Genomic DNA, 18,579 nt, shown 5'->3' with positions numbered 1-18,579 from the left:
CTAAAAACTAAGATGACAGCTTCTTCCACACAGTAGTATGAAGATTCATGAGATTAGAATAGGGGAGGACTTCACAGAGTGTCTCTTCCCCCCACAGGGGAGGCAGTAATTCATTTCTTCCTAATAAGTGATACGTTGAACTCTAGTGACCGTAAGTGGAACTTCCGATAGGTCTGGTAAAAATAGATCAAATTTTGGGGTTTTTTTCCCCCACTAATTAATCCTTTCAGTTTGGTGAAATCAGAGGGAAAAAATGTGTTCCCCCACATGTAAAAGGCAAAATCTTCAGAAAGTCAGAACTTTTCAAAAATAAAGCTTGATTAAAAATGTAAAATGCAGTGTAGATAATTTTACAAAACAGCGGGGGCAATTGGAAAGCACTTATTAAAGTACCTGTTAAAGTAATTAGTGATGAAAATGGAAATTTCAGGGCACTTCTGTGTCTCTTAGATCCCAGAATAGGCTCAGGCTGTGCTGAATCACTTCCTCCCTTAGATCATATTCACAGAAGAAGACAAAAGGGAAGCTTCAGAGACTCAGGCTTGGCAAGCAAATGCGAGTCACTCTTCAGCTGTCCTCCTGCCAACAGGTCTGACTGGCCTGCCATGGGAGCCTTAACCTTCTGTCCTTTTTCTCAACATTCTGTCACTTTGCTGTTAGGTCTGAAATATTTCTGATTTTTTTTTTTTTTTTTTTTTTGTAAAGGCTTCAAACCAAGAGATTTGGGAGCTCTGCAGGAAGAGCTAAGTTCCTATTGCACAGAATATTCTCTTACATATCCTTAACTGTGTGGTGAATACACTGGACTCCACCATCTCTAGCTGCATGGCACCCTGACTCTACTGTGATCTTGTTTGCATGTTCTGCCTTAAGAATTCTTGTATTTTTTTCTCCTTTGTGTGCTTGGTCTGCTCACGGATATTGTCAACTCTGTTAATGAGCTTCCTTGAGTCTCTCATAGCTCATAGTCATGACTCTGCACATAGTAGATGCTTCATAAAGCATAAAGCATAAATTAGTGTTGGACTAATTAGAGTGGAGGCTCTTGAGGGCAAGGTCTGCTGTTTTCATCATCATCCATTCTCCCACTGGTGCTCACCCTGTGGGCCTCGGGGCACTGTTAATGGAATTGCAACAGATAAGGATTGGTATGAGATGCTCTGGTCATCAGTCTAAGTTGCAGAGACCATGAATAAACTTTCTAATCACCAAACCAAATGCTGCTCCCTTAGGTAGCCACTGGATAATCAGGCTGTCATGGAAGTGGGGACCCTTGAAGAAGGTTTTGAATATAGCTTTGGAATAATTGTTTCAAAAATATTTTATAATCTTGGGTCCTGGAGAAGTAGAAAAGAGATAGAGCCATATCATTTGCCAAGACACCATCCAGAGCAAAACAGAATGCACTCGGGGCAGCTAAACGTTGATATGCAAGGCAAGTCCAAAGGTTGTCAGGGAAAATAATAATTGCAACAAGGACTGTAGCAGGTGGCTAAAAAAAAATTAGCTGTAAAACTTTCAGACACTGAAGTGAGATCAAATTATGATGGACATTTTTTTAAAGGGTCTCTAGAAGAACATTCGGAAGGCACACTGTCACGTCAGCAGGAAGGCTGAATGCAGATACTATGTTTTATCTTTGTAGCCCAAAATGGAAATAATGGCATAATTAATTAAACATCAGCTTTTATCCAAAAAGATTTTGTCCTGGTCTCAAATTTTTGTGAATCTAAGAAATGACCATATAATACTCAGTTATATAATATGCAGTTATGTAATATTCAGTTTTATAATAAATTCTTAATGGAATAGAATGAAACTTGTGAAATGTGAACCTAGGGATCTGCCACAATCTCTCTTGATGGGATTCTGGAGGGACTGATGAAAAATCACACTTCTGAGTGTGGCAAAAATGTAAGTCTAGTATGTGAGTAAGGCAAAACTTTGGGGTTTTTATGGAAGATCATTTGGCTTCCACAGAAAAATTATTTTCATCAGGCTCCAAGCTGTTTTAGAAAATTTCCTGGAACTTCCTTTTGGAAATCCTTATGCATACCTGTGAAATTGCCTTATTACCCAACAGAAGGAACAAAGCTTATTTACCTGAGTATGTCTATTCAGGGTCATATTTAAAATGCTTCTCTTAAACATGCACCAAATCCTCTAGAAAGCTGAACTTAACAGGAAATCAGAGGAAGTTAGCAATATCAAAAGATACTCAGGAGATTTCATAAGAACTCACTCCAGGTTTGCTTCCCTTGTGTTGGGCCTAAAGGGCATCAAACCCTGGGCCCAGAGCCCACCTAGGACAGAGTTGAGGGAGCAGAAATGGGGCTCTAGGAAGCTTTCTAGAAACTGTGAGGTGAGAACAGCTCTCCAAAGTGGAGACGATTTGAAAACAAAACTAAAGCTGAAAAAGTAGTAAGTTATTTATCCAAGAAATCAACCCAACATCCGGGCCACTAGATTTGAGGGAGGGTGATCCCTAAACGTGGCCAGGTCCAAATAAGCAGCCAGCCAAGTTGACAAGGCTCAGCAGAACCCAGAGAGACAGTGGGCTAGAGCAGGTGAGGACTCACCGAGATGGGGAGAGGCCAGGGCAGCTGTTGGCGTCCCTTCTCTCGCGTCAGGTGCTGAACAGTTAAAACTTCTCTTTTGTGCAGATATTTGGCTTTTAATAGTTGGAGGGACTGGGTTCGGTGGTTCATGCCTGTAATCCCAGCACTTTGGGAGTCTGAGGCAGGTGGGTCACCTGAGGTCAGGAGTTCGAGACCAGCCTGGCCAACATGGTGAAACCCTGTCTTTACTAAATAGCCAGGTGTGGTGGTGCATGCCTGTAATCCCAGCCACTCGGGAGGCTGAGGCAGAATCACTTGAACCCAGGAGACAGAGGTTGCAGTGAGCCAAGATCACGCCATTGCACTCCAGCCTGGGTGACAGAGTGAGACTCTTGTCTCAAAAAAAAAAAAAGAGGGGAGACTAATTATATGCATGATTATGGTGGTAGATGAATTCTCTCACCAAATCTGAATGAAGAGAAGAGAACCATGGTGAAATGATCCCTTTTGTACTTTCCTCTCTACTTCGAAAGCTGAGTTAATAACTTCTAAAATCCTGACATGAAAAATTTCATACCTTCCTTTTCAACCTTCAGGAAGTACATCAGTAAATGCAAAAGCTGCTCACCAATCTATTTTACTTGATTTGTCCAGCATGGTTTCTTGTGTTGCACAGATTTCTTAGATGAGCTATTTTTTTAACCTCAACTTGCATCAATAAATAAGGACTCAGTGTCTTCCTGGCCTTAGCAATCACTGCCTTAAAATTAAGACATCACCGTGGTGCTGAGTAAAAATCTAGAGGCAGAATTCTATCAAGTGCAACAAGCCTTCACTGAGCATCTGAGGAACTGAGGAAAATGAAATGGAAAACTCTGGCCCTCCAGCCCAGCTCTGAAAGGCTCAAATGCACCTCAGTCTCCAGTCTCTGCTGCCATCATTAACTAGAGAGCTGCAGAATCAGTCACTACCACCCTGAAGGGTCCACTCTACCTTCATCCGGCCAGATAAAGGACAGCCATTCCTTGGCACAGTCTGTTGAGGGGGATATGTCTCTGCCTTGAATTACAGATACAGAACTGCACAGAGAACATAAAACTGACTGACTGAAGGCAAGTGAACCCATCAAATATTACCCACCCAATGTGTGGTTCAGGCACTGACTGCCCTGGCATTGTCAGGTCCCCAAAGCTTAGCTTGATATTTTACACCTGTATGAGGCATGTGTTCTGTTATAAATTGTGACACATCTTAGATCTTCACATGATCTCCTAACCCCTGCCCTTGCATATAGTGACAGAAAGCAAATATCTTTCCTATGAAGCTAGAATCTTCAATGGGGGTGTCACCTTGGGCTGTTGATGTAGGCACTACATATCCATGTGTAAATACCTGTATATCGGTACATGTGTGTGCACATATGTACACATATGAACTATATAAATAGAAACATGCATATTTCTTTTTTTTTTTTTTTTTTTTTTTTGAGACGGAGTCTCCCTCTGCCGCCCAGGCTGGAGTACAGTGGCCCGATCTCAGCTCACTGCAAGCTACGCCTCCCAGGTTCCCGCCATTCTCCTGCCTCAGCCTCCCGAGTAGCTGGGACTACAGGCGCCTGCCACCTCGCCCGGCTAGTTTTTTGTATTTTTTAATAGAGACGGGGTTTCACCGGGTTAGCCAGGATGGTCTCAATCTCCTGACCTCGTGATCCGCCCATCTCGGCCTCCCAAAGTGCTGGGATTACAGGCTTGAGCCACCGTGCCCGGCCGAAACATGCATATTTCTTGAGTGGCTACCCTGTAGGCTGCAGAGAGAGATGTGTCAGCCAGGTCAATGTCAGCAATAACAACAAACTCCAAATGAATCATGGCCCAAATTCAGTATAAGTTGATATCTTCCTCGTGTCAGGTCCAAAAAGACTGTTCCTTTTCCCAGAGTAGCTTTCTTCCAGTTGAGAATTTAAGAAGCCAACTCCTTATACCTGGTTGGCTTCATCTTCAACAAGTGGCTTCCAAGGTTGCTGTGCTGAGTTGGCTGCATCAAGCCAGTGGGAGGATAAAGAGCGTGGAAGACTATTTGAGGGAGGTATTCCTGGGCCTGGCAAGAAAGGACAGATGTCACTTTTGCTCAGGCTCCATGACCTAGAACTAAACATGTCGTGTAGGCACACCTGACTGTAAAGGAGGCTGGGAAATGCAGGCCAGCCATGCATCCAGAAAGAAGAGGGCCGAGGTTTCCAAGGTTTTGTGACACCCAGCTCGTCCCTGCCACTGGGACAATGTAGAAATTAAGGGATTGGCCTGCATTTTCCTGGAGCTGATCGTCCTGTTAGGAAGATAGAACCTACACAGAGAACAACTCAGTAAGAGTGCACTTTGGATAAAGGACGGAAATGAGAGGCGGTCCGATCCCTCAAGGCAGGGAATCCACTGTGGGTTAGAGAGGATAGATGACTTTACAGGGAGGGCTTCAGTGTCGTCCTGAATACTGGACAGGATCTAGGGGCAGGAAGAGGAGAGTGTGCCATGGAAAAATGGACCAGAGATCAACTCAGATGGGGGAGGGGCACATTCCAGAGACTGAAGCCAGTCTGACAGGGAGGGTTAGACCATCACCGTCAAAGGAAGCATCTGAGTAAAAAGATCCCTCGCTTACCTCTGGTTTGAAAATGTGTGAAATTAGAAGTCTCTATCTCTGAAACCCAGTTGCATCTCAGTTACTGACACAGTGTGACAGATGACGCAAGGCCTATTTCAAACCTATACTGAGTAGTCCTGCTACTTTTCATGTATGAAAAGTATGTCTAACTCCAGAATTCACTGGGAGTTGCAGATTAAAGGTAGGAAGTTTAAAGTATTTCAGATGAGATTTTATTCAGATGAACACTAACAGTAAATATGAACTGTACATGGGTATGTGATGGAGAATTTGCCCTCTAAGGTGGGGAGCTCCTCTTAAGAGATCATGGCCTTCTTATGTCAGTTACGCTCTTTTTGACAGTGACTTAATTAAATTTCTCATGTATACATTCTACCTATTTTTCACTGAAGCACAGGTAATATCATATCAGTATAAAAAGTGATGCTATATACACACACGCCTGTGTATTATATATATGATGAAAATATAAGTCTATTATACAAATTCTTATCATAAGAAATGTAGTCTCTATGGGGTTGTGTGCTTTCATAGTTATTTAAGGGAAGTTGGGTGAAGTTGTGTGATATTTACCTATCATTTCCTTGCCTATAGCCTTAACAAAAAAGTAGATTTTATTATGCTTGAGACGATAGGTAATCCATTTACCCTGATTGGATCATTATACATTGTATACCTGAATTAAAACATCACATACACCCCCATAAATATAAACAACTATTATATACCTATAATAATTAAAAATTTTTAGACATAAAATAATAATTAAAAATATAAATTGTTTTTTAAAAATGTAAACAGATTTTTTCTAAGTCAATTTTTATTTGCCTTATATGTATGAAAACTGTAACAATGAATGATTCATTTGTGCCTTATTATCTGAGAGATTACCTACCATCAACTGTCAGGTATAACAATAAACTAACCTGTGTGAATTTCAGCATATTATCCTATTTGTTTTCCCTTCTTACTATGATAGTGCCTCTCTCTACCTGTGGTGGTGGGTTAAATAGCCACTTCTATCTTTATTTTTTCTGAAAATACACACTTATTGATGCCTATAATTCTGTCATTGGATGTTGTGACTTTGTTAGGAATTTTATTTAACTTCACTTTTTATTTTAGATTCATGGGGCACATGTGCAGCATGATGCTGGGTTTTGGATGCAGGTCCCTTCACTCAGGTAGTGAGCATAGTACCCACTAAGTAGTTTTTCAACCCATTCCCCCCTTTCTTTTTCCCCATCTGTTAGTCTGCAGGGTCTGTTGTTCCCATGTTTATGTCCACGTGTGCTCAGTGTCTAGCTTCCACTTGTAAGTGAGAATATGCAGTATTTGGTTTTCTGTTTCTGAATTAATTCACATAGGATTATGGCCTCCTCTAGCTGGATTCGTGTTGCTGCAGAGGACATGATTTCATTCTTCTTTATGGCTGTATTCTGTGGTATATATGTACCGTATTTCTTTATCCAATCCACTACTTACTGGCACCTAGGTTGATTCCATGTCTTTGCTACTGTAAATAGCATGGCAATGAACATGTGTGTGCTTGTATCTTTTTGGTAGAATGATTGATTTTCCCTTGGGTACGTACCTAGTAATGGACTGATGAATCAAATGGTAGCTGTGGTTTAAGTTTTTCCATCTTTCTTTAGCAGATGAGGGATCTGAGACTAAGAGGTTCAGTTACATTCCTGAGATCCTGTAGAACATGTACCTTCAACAGGGCTAGAACTCAGGTCTCCTGGCCCTTGCCCCAGGACCTCTCCTTTCTCCCATGCAGACCCTCCCTATTTCAGTGAAGGGAAGGGACCCATTTGGATAAAAGCCACTGAAACAGCCTTGAGGAGGGCGGGTTTTTAGATGCTTATATGCATGCAGTAGGTGAAAGTGTGACATCACGTATCTGAGAAGTAATAATGAAGTGCATTCATGAACTGAATAAGTCAGATAGCTAATCCATTGAGGCCTCTTCTCTCAAATCACATGATATACCACTCAAAATCATTTCTTTTGTTGAATGTCATTTCCCATAACTTCTGGTCCTGTTTGCATATTGATAAATGTACTCTTAGGTCTCACAACATTGTAATTCTTTTGGCACTCTCTCAATCTTTAAAACTTATATATGGGTGAGTCAAATATAAAGACATCTTTTTGTTTATAGACTACAACAAGCACTAATGGGCTGCTTACTAAGTATGAGGTATTTTGTCAGGTCCCAGAGATTACAAGATGAGGATAAATTCTATCTTTGCCCCCAGGGATGTCAGATTCTAGAGCTTGAAGTTTATAGTATTAGGATTATAAAAACTGTCCAGAAACAATGTCATGGTTTTGGTTACCTATGGAGGTCTTAGCTCTGCTGGAGAAATTTGGATTTTCAAAGCAACAGGCAATCAGTTTAGAAATTATTTTCTTTGGGCCGGGCGCGGTGGCTCAAGCCTGTAATCCCAGCACTTTGGGAGGCCGAGACGGGCGGATCACGAGGTCAGAAGATTGAGACCATCCTGGCTAACACGGTGAAACTCCATCTCTACTAAAAAAATACAAAAAACTAGCCGGGCGAAGTGGCGGGCGCCTGTAGTCCCAGCTACTCGGGAGGCTGAGGCAGGAGAATGACGTAAACCCGGGAGGCGGAGCTTACAGTGAGCTGAGATCCCGCCACTGCACTCCAGCCCGGGCGACAGAGCAAGACCCCGTCTCCAAAAAAAAAAAAAAACAGAAATTATTTTCTTTTTTTGTGAAAGGACCTCCACAGACACACAAATGGAAGGTCCACTGAGAAGGAGAACTGGCCAACCCACAACAGCAAAATAAATACCTTTACCCTTGCAGGAGGATAGAATGCAGCCCTGTCACAGTGCCATCCTTCAGGAGGAGCTGCATACATGTTTGTTGAATAATCAACTAACCAAGTACTCAGGGCTCTCACGGAAGTTCAGCCTAAAGAGAGTCGAATGGGGAACAGAGAGAATGTGGCTCATTTTAGTGGAGTTTGTTGTCCCTGCTGACTACATGATAGATATGCTGGGACAGAGTGACCTGTGGGACAGCCCTGCCCTCTAAGATGATTCTAACATTGCTTAGTGGCAAAGAAGCAAAGGCATTTCTTAGATCAGCATCAGTGTGCAGCAGGGCCTCTCCAGGGAGAAAAAGGAGTAGAAAAAACTTTTCAGAAGTGAGAGAGGCATGCTTAGCCGCATTATTTACTTACTCAATTAGATTTTTTTTAGCATCTAGAGCCACAAAAGTTGTAACCAAGACAAGCCAGGCTATAAGTGCCATTTTCAAAATGTCATCAGCCTAGCAGAAACATTAGGCATAAATCACGAGTTTTATTGTATTTGCAATTAAACAGATCAAATTTAATGTCCACAGAAAAGCCTTAGTAATTAGTATCAAGATTAATACAGTGAAATGTCTCTGGCTTAGCAGGCCTCCCAAACAAAACTGAAATAAAGAATTCAGTATATAATTGAATAGCACGTGAATATTAATGTACAAAATCCTCAGAGTCCCCAGGTCCCCGATGCAATTATTTTCTATTCACATTAATTGTTCCTAACAGATGACATTAATGACTTTGAGTTAAAATGTGTCCAAGGGAAGATTTCACAAGATCAATGCTGTTTAGAAATAAGGTCACTTTTATAATTATCTGCTCAGATTTTAACCACTGCTCAACATAATAAGGTGAACTTGGTGATTGGTTTTCTTAATGTGAATATCAAATGTTAATTTTCATACTACCCAACAAATATATCAGAGTATTCATAGTTTTCTACTGCTTATTTTTTTAACTACTACTTATATTTTTCTACTACATATCTTCCAAGGCAGACTGACAGACTGTAAAAGCATGACTATTGTTTACAAAATGTAATTTGCATACACACATACATATACGTGTACGGAACACTGATAAACTAGAATAAACTTTTAAAAATTAGGACATGTATTATCTAATTTGGAAATGCCAACTCTTTTAAGATTTAACTGTCCAAGGCAGGATTTTGAAACAAGTAATTAAATTATCACTATTTAATGTTTCTGCTTGGTTTTGCCTAGAAACTTCACTCACGCCTCTTGGATCTTTCATCCGGAGATTTGCTTTCAGAGGTGGAAAGAAGCCGAAGTCTGACGCAGTCACGAACTGATGCTGAGCTGCACGTGAGTTTCCCAGTTGCCTTCAGAACACTTGTTTCGGTTGTTATTTTCTTTCCATCAAATATGATGTCACAAGCGAACCATAAAGCACATCCTTGAAGCATTATCAGGCAGATAAAAATACCTTCCTTTCTTGTGTTCTCTGAAATTCAATATCATGTCCCCCAGCTGATATAGTAAGCAGAAAGTGTCATTCTCCACAAAAATATCATAAATCTTGGTTTTGTCCCCAAGACACCTTTTTGGATATTGATTACATCTCAGAGTCTCTGAGAAATGGTCAAGGAGCTTTTTATTAAAACCCACATCCCATATTATTCATCCTACTTTTATGATATATTATGTATGAACTTTTAAAAATTCATGGGCTCTGCACTTTTTTTCTCTAGCTGGGGTTAGCTTTGTGCTTATTTGACAAAACTTTAACCAGCATGGCTTTTTAACTCTCACTGACATAAAAGGAGTAACTTGAAACAACACAATTGCCAAATAAATATATAATGAAAAATGTAAGGCTTAAAACAATGACATGAACATTTGTGGATAACTGTTTTTTTATTTTACTGAATAATTCTATCAGTGTAGATAGACCATTAAATGAAAATATTCTCAAGTTAGATTTGAATTGAATTTCAGTGGAATGTTGTCACTTTAAACATTTATAAAGACCTAATGGCATCCAATCTATAATATAGCCTTAAGGTCAGGAGTTTTTTGTTTGTTTGTTTTGTTTTGTTTTGAGAGGGAGTCTCACTCTGTTGCCTTGGCTGGAGTGCAATGGCGCCATCTCAGCTCACTGCAATCTCCGCCTCCTGGGTTCAAACGATTCTTCTGCCTCAGCCTCCTGAGTAGCCGGGATTACAGGTGCCCACCACCATGCCCAGCTAATTTTTGTATTTTTAGTAGAAAGGGGGGTTTCACCATGTTGGTCAGGCTGGTCTTGAACTCCTGACCTTGTGATCTGCCTGCCTCGGCCTCCCAAAGTGTTGGGATTACAGGCGTGAGCCACTGCACCCAGCCAGCTTCATTCTTTATGTCTATTTTTTAACTAAAATTGTAGATTTTCTACTGCATTTCTCGCAGTAAGAATGTTTAAAGTATATGAATCATTCAGGGTAGTAATCTAAAATAAACAATGAGGAAAATACACTTTGGATAGTGCAGAAGACAGGTTGTATTTTTGCCTGTTAAATCAACATAATTAAGATAATGTTGCAAGAGAAGCTAATACACATTTTTTATGAAGACTTTTAAGAAGAATCGCTATTACCGATGACAACTCGCTGGGATTCATGGGGTTCTGTGTATCTCTGGGAGCTCTGCTCATTGCCAGAGGGCTCACTTGGCATCATGGCATGATGGCTTGGACTTGGGCAGGGCATCAGAATGGTATATTGACAGGGCAACTTGGGCAAGGTATTAAAACCTCAATGCCTCAGTCTTCCCTTTTAGAAAATGAAGATAATGATATTTCTATTTCAGAGAGTTGTGGTGAGGATTAAATGAGATAACACAGGAAATGTGTGTACACAGTGCCTGCTAACAATATTGGAAAAATCATAAGATCTCTGTCCCTTTGGCCCTCTTCACTTCTCTTAATTTGTGGTACCATGCCACACCCACAGCAAACCACAGCAAAGGTAGAAATGACCACTGAGAAAGGGCTCTACTAATATGTCTCTCCAGAAGCCAGAAGCTCACATCAGTGATCTCTGGTAACAAAGTCCATCCACTTTTGGCTGTTGCCTAATGTAGTTACTACTTAGGCACCAGGCATCAGGAAATGATAGGATATCAGGAAGTGTAAAACAGGGTCCCGTAGGGAGACCATGAACTAACTGATGGCTTAGTTGAAGAGCCAAAACACATGTGTGTGTTTGTGTATGTGTGTATATATATATATAGTTGTTGTTGTTGAGATGAAATCTGAGTCTGTTGCCCAGGCTGGAGTATGGTGGTGTGATCTCAGCTCATTGCAATCTCCCCCTCCCTGGTTCGAGCAATTCCCCTGCCTCAGACTCCCAGGTAGCTGGGATTACAGGTGCATACTACCACACCTGGCTAATTTTTTTTGTATTTTTTAGTAGAGACGGGGTTTCACCATGTTGGCCAAACTGGTCTCGAACTCCTGACCTCAGGCAATCCACCCACCTCAGCCTCCCAAAGTGCTGGGATTACAGGTGTGAGCCACCGCACCCAGCCTCTGTCTCTCTCTCTCTCTATATGTGTGTGTATGTATATGTATGTATATATAGGTATATATACATATATATTTCATGTTTTATATATGTATATATTATATAATACATATAAATATATAATATATATTTATATATTACATAATACATATAAATATATATTTATATATGTTTTTATATATGTATATGTGTGTGTATATATGTATGTATATGTATAAATACATATATATATAAACATTTTTAATAATAGCAGCAAAACCCACGTAAAAGTCCCTAAGCATTAGCATTTGTCAGGGGCTGTTCAGTCGTCACAATGATCCCGTATAGTAGCTACTCTCATTATCTCCATTTACAAAAAAAGAAACTGAGTCACAGAGGAGTTCAGTAATTTTCCCAAGCTCAAAGAGCTAGCAAGTGAAAGCTAGAATTTAAACCTCATAAATGGCCTTGGAGTTCCAGTGCTCAACCACAGAGCAGTTATTCACTGGAGTAGATAATCCTATGTGACAATCACATGCTGATGAAGGAAACTGGAGGAAAAAAAGAGCTCACTTAGCAGCCAGGATGTCAGGGATTCTGCATCCCTTATTAAATTCAAACATTGATTTTCCAAGGTGTAGGAAGGTGGGAGAATTTCCCAGTAGAAAGGAGTGGCCGACTTCTCTTCTTTGCAAGGAATTACCCTGTAACCACCACTACACATACACGTACACAGACACTCTCCCTAATTCACGTGCCTGCCGGCAGGCAGACTCAACCATTCCTTTTGTCTGGCTTAGCACAGCCCATGTCAGACTGTGAGGTACCACAACATGCTGCTGGGGAACCCACACAAGAGACAGACTTCTTTGATAGCTTCTCCTAGAGGCTTGCTGCGCAAAGCACTGGTCACAGAATAGCAGCATTGAAACACCTGGGAACTTGTTAAAAATACTACATACATCTCAAGTCCTACCTCAGAATTACTGATTCAGAATCTGCATTTTAACAAGATCCCTTGGTGATTTAGTTCACATTAAAGTGTGAAAAGCCTATCTTAGAGGACACCTCTCTGCTTAAGCATCCTTGCCCCTGCCTGCTCCCACATGACATTCACAGGCCTTCTCCACCTCCCTCAAGCATCTGCCATCCTATCAGGGCATCTCAGCTGGGCGCAGTGGCTCACACCTGTATCCCAGCACTTTGAGTGGATCACCCACCTTATTTGGGGGTTCGAGACTAGCCTGACCAACATGGAGAAACCCTGTCCGTACTAAAAATACAAAATTAGCCAGGCATGGTGGCTCATGCCTATAATGCCAGCTACTTGGGAGGCTGAGGCAGGAGAATCACTTGAACCTGGGAGGCAAGGCAGAGGTTGTGGTGAGCCGAGATCATGCCATTGCACTCCAGCCTGGGCAACAAGAGCGAAACTCCATCTAAGAAAAAGAAAAAAGTCAGGGCATCTCAAGTTCAAGGCCAAGGGAGAAGCAGCAATTCCTTCTCACCCCAGCCCATCTTCTGAGTCCTAGTTTCCTGTCATCTTACGCAACATCTATACAGGAGGTGTACACATGGGCACGGGTGGGCAAGGCTGCTTATTCATTAAAAGAGACCTGGAAATTGAGTTGTAAAAATAGGTATAATTTTAATACATGTAGTAGGAAGAACAGAGAGAACTGCATGCAAGCCTCCCTCAATACATTGGGAGAAGGCAGAACATAAACTGTAACCAAAAGCCAGGCAGAGTGCAGAAAGGCAATTGGAGTTTGGATCTGGACAGCCTGGTGGGACAGCAGACATAGTCTCTCTCTCTCTCTCTCTGTCTCTCTTTCTCTCTCTCTCTGGAGAGTAGACATGTCTGTCAGAGCAGGGGCAGTCCTAAATACCAGCCACCACGCTGCTTACTTAAACAACAAAATATGAGAGGACAGAATGGAGAGAACAGAAAGCACATAGTAGAAGTGGAGCCTGATGAGCTGTTTCTGAAAGTTTGTTCAGTGCACATTCCAGGTGCCGACCGTGGCTGAGGCTGAAATGGCAGTTGCTGCTCTGCGGCACAACCGCTGGTTGTAGGCATCTGTGGAGATACAGATATGAACCCCCCTGAACTAAGTTACATCCTGCAATAAGCAAGGTCATAAATCTATAGATATTGCTGAAAGCCTGGTTTTAAGACAAGTTTCTCCTTTCAATGATGTTTAGAGCCAAATTTCAGAGGGAAGAAGTAGGATAGTAAAATGTCTTGGCATTTTTAGATCACTTAAAGAGATTGTTATGCAGCAAAAATGAAGTATTGATAGTAAGGCAGATGCCTAATACTGAAAATCTAATGTTATTAAGCATTATAGATATTGATTAGAGAGTAAATTAAACATGCCCTATATACTGATGTAGGAGTTTAATATTTACCGCAAGTACTGTAGGATCATCATTACCTTCCTTCCGCAAGCTGGCGTTTAGTCACCGTCAGTTGGAATTGCATTTGGAGAACAGTGATAAGTACTCAGGTACTGAAAGGCACCCACAAAGTGTCAATAAATTGTATAAGTAAGAGGCTTTGCCACTCTGCAAGTGACACAAAGACAGATGGCTTCCCATCAAAGAGTTTCTGAGACAAAGCTTTATATAAATAGGAGACTGGAATTAGACGGTAATAGAGAGATTCTGTTCTCAGTGGTTGGGATGTAAATTAATTTAGCCTGTCCAGTTTGTAGAGCTTCATCTGTTACACAAGGGGCCTATAATGTGGCTGTCAAGATGTACTTGGAGGTTTACAACTTTATTTGTCACTCTTGCCTTATGCAGAACCACTAGAATTCTAACAGCCTGAACCTTCCACTAAGAACTCAGATCTATTTGATGTTAGGGTTATTGCCATGTGGATGGCCAAATGGTAACCAGGACTGGATATGAAAAAGCACTATTATATTTACAGTGGAGGCTCATGATACCTGAGTTTGGTGTTTGCTGTGCATGGCTTCCTGTAAGGTAGCGCGGATAGGCAGTGGGCATCTGGTTGTTGACTTAGAATGATGCCATCAGAACCAGAGGAAACCGTAGCAGAAATCTCAGAGAGCAGCACCCTCTATAAAGAGGATATTGAAGACCATGGAAGTTAGAAGTCTTCCGTGCTCAAGAGTGCATGCTTAGTGGCAGTGGCTAGCCCGGGATCCAGACCACTAGACTCACAGCCAGTTTGCATGCTCTTGAACCCTGTAGTCAAGGATGTGACTCTATCTTCGTCCTTTTGTAGCATTCGAATCATGTTTTGATACTGATTTGATATTCTCACCAGTATGGCTAGATAAAATAAGAACACCCTTGTGGTACTTTTGCCTAATAATGATGGCAGCTTGTAATAATTGAGCACCTGCTATAGGCCAGATGCTGTGATGTGCTTCACAACTAGACCCTCATTTAGTCCTTGCAATAACCCTATCAGATAAGCAATAGTATCATGATTTTATTTTTTATTTTTTTATTTTTTTAAGCTTTCTATTTTTTATTATACTTTATGTTCTAGGGTACATGTGCACAATGTGCAGGTTTGTTACATATGTATACATGTGCCATGTTGCTGTGCTGCACCCATTAACTCGTCATTTACATTAGGTATATCTCCTAATGCTATCCCTCCCCTCCATACCAGAATCTCTGGGACACATTTAAAGCAGTGTGTAGAGGGAAATTTATAGCACTAAATGCCCACAAGAGAAAGCAGGAAAGATCTAAAATTGGCACACTAACATCACGGTTTTCTTTTAAGAAAGAAAGAGAGTAAATAGTTTCCCCATAGCCACACAGTGAGAGGCAGAGCCAGGATCGGAGCCTATAATTTGACTGCAAAGTCTGCCCCTATCATACCATACTATACAGACAATCTGTAGTTTAGGGTAGTTCAACGAGATTTTTAACTTTGTGATGGAGCCAAATTCAGTAGACACTGTACTGTGAGCACCCATACAACCATTCTGATGTTCATTTTCAGCACAGTATTCAATAAATTACATGAGATATTTAACAGTTTGTTATAAAATATGCTTTATGTTAGATGACTTTGCCCAATGGTAGGCTAATGTAAGTGTAGGCTGGGCTGAGCTATGATATTCTGTGGGTTAGGTGTCTTGAGTGCATTTTCAGCTGATTTTCCACTTACCGTGGGTTTATCGGGATGTACTCCTGCCATGAGTTGAGGAGCATCTGTATTCCTGTATTCCCACCTACCTCACCATAAGGTTGTATTGATATTTACTCTCCTCTGAGCAAAGCCCTTGCTCAGAGCTGTCCTGCTTTTTCAGGAACACCAACTAAATACAAAATCAGCCTTGAAATGCCCTGGCTTGGGGGCTGTCATCCCTGGTCATCTCTGTCCTCGAAACAGCTACAGCAGCAGCAGTGAACTGTCTCTTTCAAGCACCTGCAGCGAGTACTCCAGTGGCTCCTCCTACACGTGGCACGATGGGAAGAACCTCAGGAAAAGGGTAAAGCCTCCTTTTAAGCACTCTGGCATCAGACTGAACCAGAAAAGAATCCTCTTCTGGTGGGATTTGGTCATGGAGGTGAAGGGCAGGTGGGAGGGGTAAGAAGGAAGCCACCATTTGCGGAGCACCTACTCGTGTATTATATTGACCTCCTTTCATCAGTGCCATAGCCGCGTAAAACACTATTTGACTATAAATTGGAGGGCAGCATGGTGAGATGGCAGAGACCACAACTTCAGTGTAGGTAGGCATGTTTCTACTTATATACATGCCAAGAGTTCCTTTACCAGGATTTTTAATAATTACTACTACTAGAATGACTCCCATCTGCACAGGGGGCTTGCAGAGCTGGAGATTCCTTCGTGCTCTGAGTAGACTTCTTTGTACACTGATGTAAGGGAAATATTTGAAATAGCTGTTTTATCCATTCCCTAATATTGGAGAAAAGGAAAGAGCACACGAGAATTGAAACCCCGGATCAGAGTATTTGGAGGTCATTTTTCTACCATTTGTATATATTTAGTTCATGGTTTTAGCAGTGTAGAAACCAAGAAAATCCAGAACTCCCAGGAGATATTGATGAGGGAGTAGCTTTGTCATCCTCTGAACAAGAACTCAGAAGATTTCACGTTTGCGTTTAGGGCTTATTCCCTTGTACTCAGACTTCCAATGCAAAGTACAGAGCCTGCTGCATTATCAAAATTGCCCCCTCTAAGGAGTTGTTAGGTGCTCTGAATAATGACTGCTCAGAGCCTGGTTCGGAACAGACTGGAAAGATGGTCAGGGATGTTTCCTCGCTTTGTGAATATCGCTGGCTCCCAGAGCCCCTAGCTCTGTTCTTTTCACTTTCACACCTCTTTTTCTCTCTGCCTCTCAAAGGCTTTTTATTTTCTTTTATATTTTGGCTGGAATTCTTCCAATTACAGTAGCTTTTGATGTTCTAAGGCAATCTCTCCCCTGAATGAGGAAAAAGAAGGTTCTTAAGGCACTTCATGGACAGTCAGGTGGCTCTTTTCTGGATCCTTAATAGGGCTCTGCCATGGTCATGGAGTACCAGGACACCTGTCACATCTCACAGTGGACAGTCTTGTTTCTCAGGGACCCAACAAGCCAGACCCAGATTCATGAAGACATTTGAAATGTGTATTACTTAAGAAAGTTCTGCAGTTTCTTGCTTTGTGCTGGATACTCATGTAGTATTAACTTACATAATAAACATGTATCATATTAATTTGAATTTGTGTAGTAACTTACATAACAATTAACATATGATTGATTGCGCTTTTTGAGCTCATCAAACAAGTATGTTTTTTAAAATACTTGTGTAGAAACAGAAAGGAAGCCTGCATGAAATGCACTAGCTTACCCTACAGAGGAATTTGGCTCTAGTTGATGAGAAATTACCATATGTAGCACGGCCTTTTAAGGACTTTAGAAGCATTAGATCATGTAATGCTCCCAGTCGCCTACTAAGTAGGCTCTCCTATTCTCCCCATTTCACAGAAGACGACACTGAGGTGCGAAGAAGTTAAGTAACTGGCCCAAGATGCCACAGGCAGTACATGGCAGAGCCAGGCTCCAGAAGGCTCCAGAACCCACATTCTTAATTGTTCTTTTATACTGGCCTTGTTGAATCAGCCTGAAATGTGGTGCGGTTGCTTCAGTGATTGAGATTGGTTTGCTCCCATTGAGACCAAGACGCCCTTTAAAAAAAAAAAAAAGTGTATAATTCTTGTCCAGTCGAGAAATGGAAGAGGACTGTGGACATTACAGGCCTGAACCTCAGCAACAGCATCTTTTAGTCAGCCACACTGCTTCCCAAGAGCAACTGTCTTCCAACTTTCGCAGCAAAGGATGGATCTGGCCATGGGAAGTGCCAGCTCCTCCCCACCATCACCCCCACAGGGCATTCATGTGTCTCTCACCCCCAAGCTTCAAGATTGGCCTAGGCTTTTCTCCAGCTGTTAAATACTATAACCTCCTGTGGAGGACTGAAGGAGGAATGTGGCTGATCTCACCGGGCAGACAGCCTGGGCCCTGGGAGGTCTGCAGCCGCTGGCTCTGGGGCAAGTCGCAGTGCAGCACTGGGCAGGCTCCAGAATGGCGGAAAGGAGGCAAGGCAGAGGCTGAGCATGTCTTGGGGGGCAAACACATCCACATTTTTCAAGCTCTTGTAGGGTACTTTGGCCTGGCTTCTCTTATTTATTGTCCACATGACTGTCAGGATCATGGAAATTCTTAGAAACTCACACTGTGGCAACTGCTTTCTGGTGGATCTAGAATATCCAGATTCACTAATGGGATTTCTTCTGATTTCTAAAGGAGTTTGTAATGGTACAGGGAAGAGGAAGTGGGGCAGCATCACCAAATAGCATCTACTGCCAGCAACTTCTGATGGTGGAGAATTTCCTACAGAAAAATTATAATTTGATTTAAAAACAAATAAATGTGTGCATTGTTGATAGCAGGAGTAATTTTCATGAAAATGCCTTAGATGTAAGCAAATGTTTACAGCGTACTAAGAAGCCCAGA

At 41.6% G+C, this 18,579-nt stretch overlaps 1 protein-coding gene across 1 annotated transcript in view; it reads left to right on the top strand.

Moving 5' to 3' along the window:
• Window positions 1-18,579, top strand: part of NCKAP5 (NCK associated protein 5) — an 836,097-nt gene that overhangs the window by 698,702 nt on the left and 118,816 nt on the right. Inside the window, exons 10-11 of the mRNA XM_023195916.1 lie at window positions 9,288-9,389; window positions 15,865-16,047. Coding sequence (XP_023051684.1) covers window positions 9,288-9,389; window positions 15,865-16,047 — 285 coding nt within the window. The remainder of the gene's footprint in view (window positions 1-9,287; window positions 9,390-15,864; window positions 16,048-18,579) is intronic.

Source organism: Piliocolobus tephrosceles, chromosome 11 (genome assembly GCF_002776525.5).
Source record: "Piliocolobus tephrosceles isolate RC106 chromosome 11, ASM277652v3, whole genome shotgun sequence".
Classification (NCBI taxonomy): domain Eukaryota; kingdom Metazoa; phylum Chordata; class Mammalia; order Primates; family Cercopithecidae; genus Piliocolobus; species Piliocolobus tephrosceles.
This window is presented reverse-complemented; position numbering and strand designations above follow the sequence as displayed.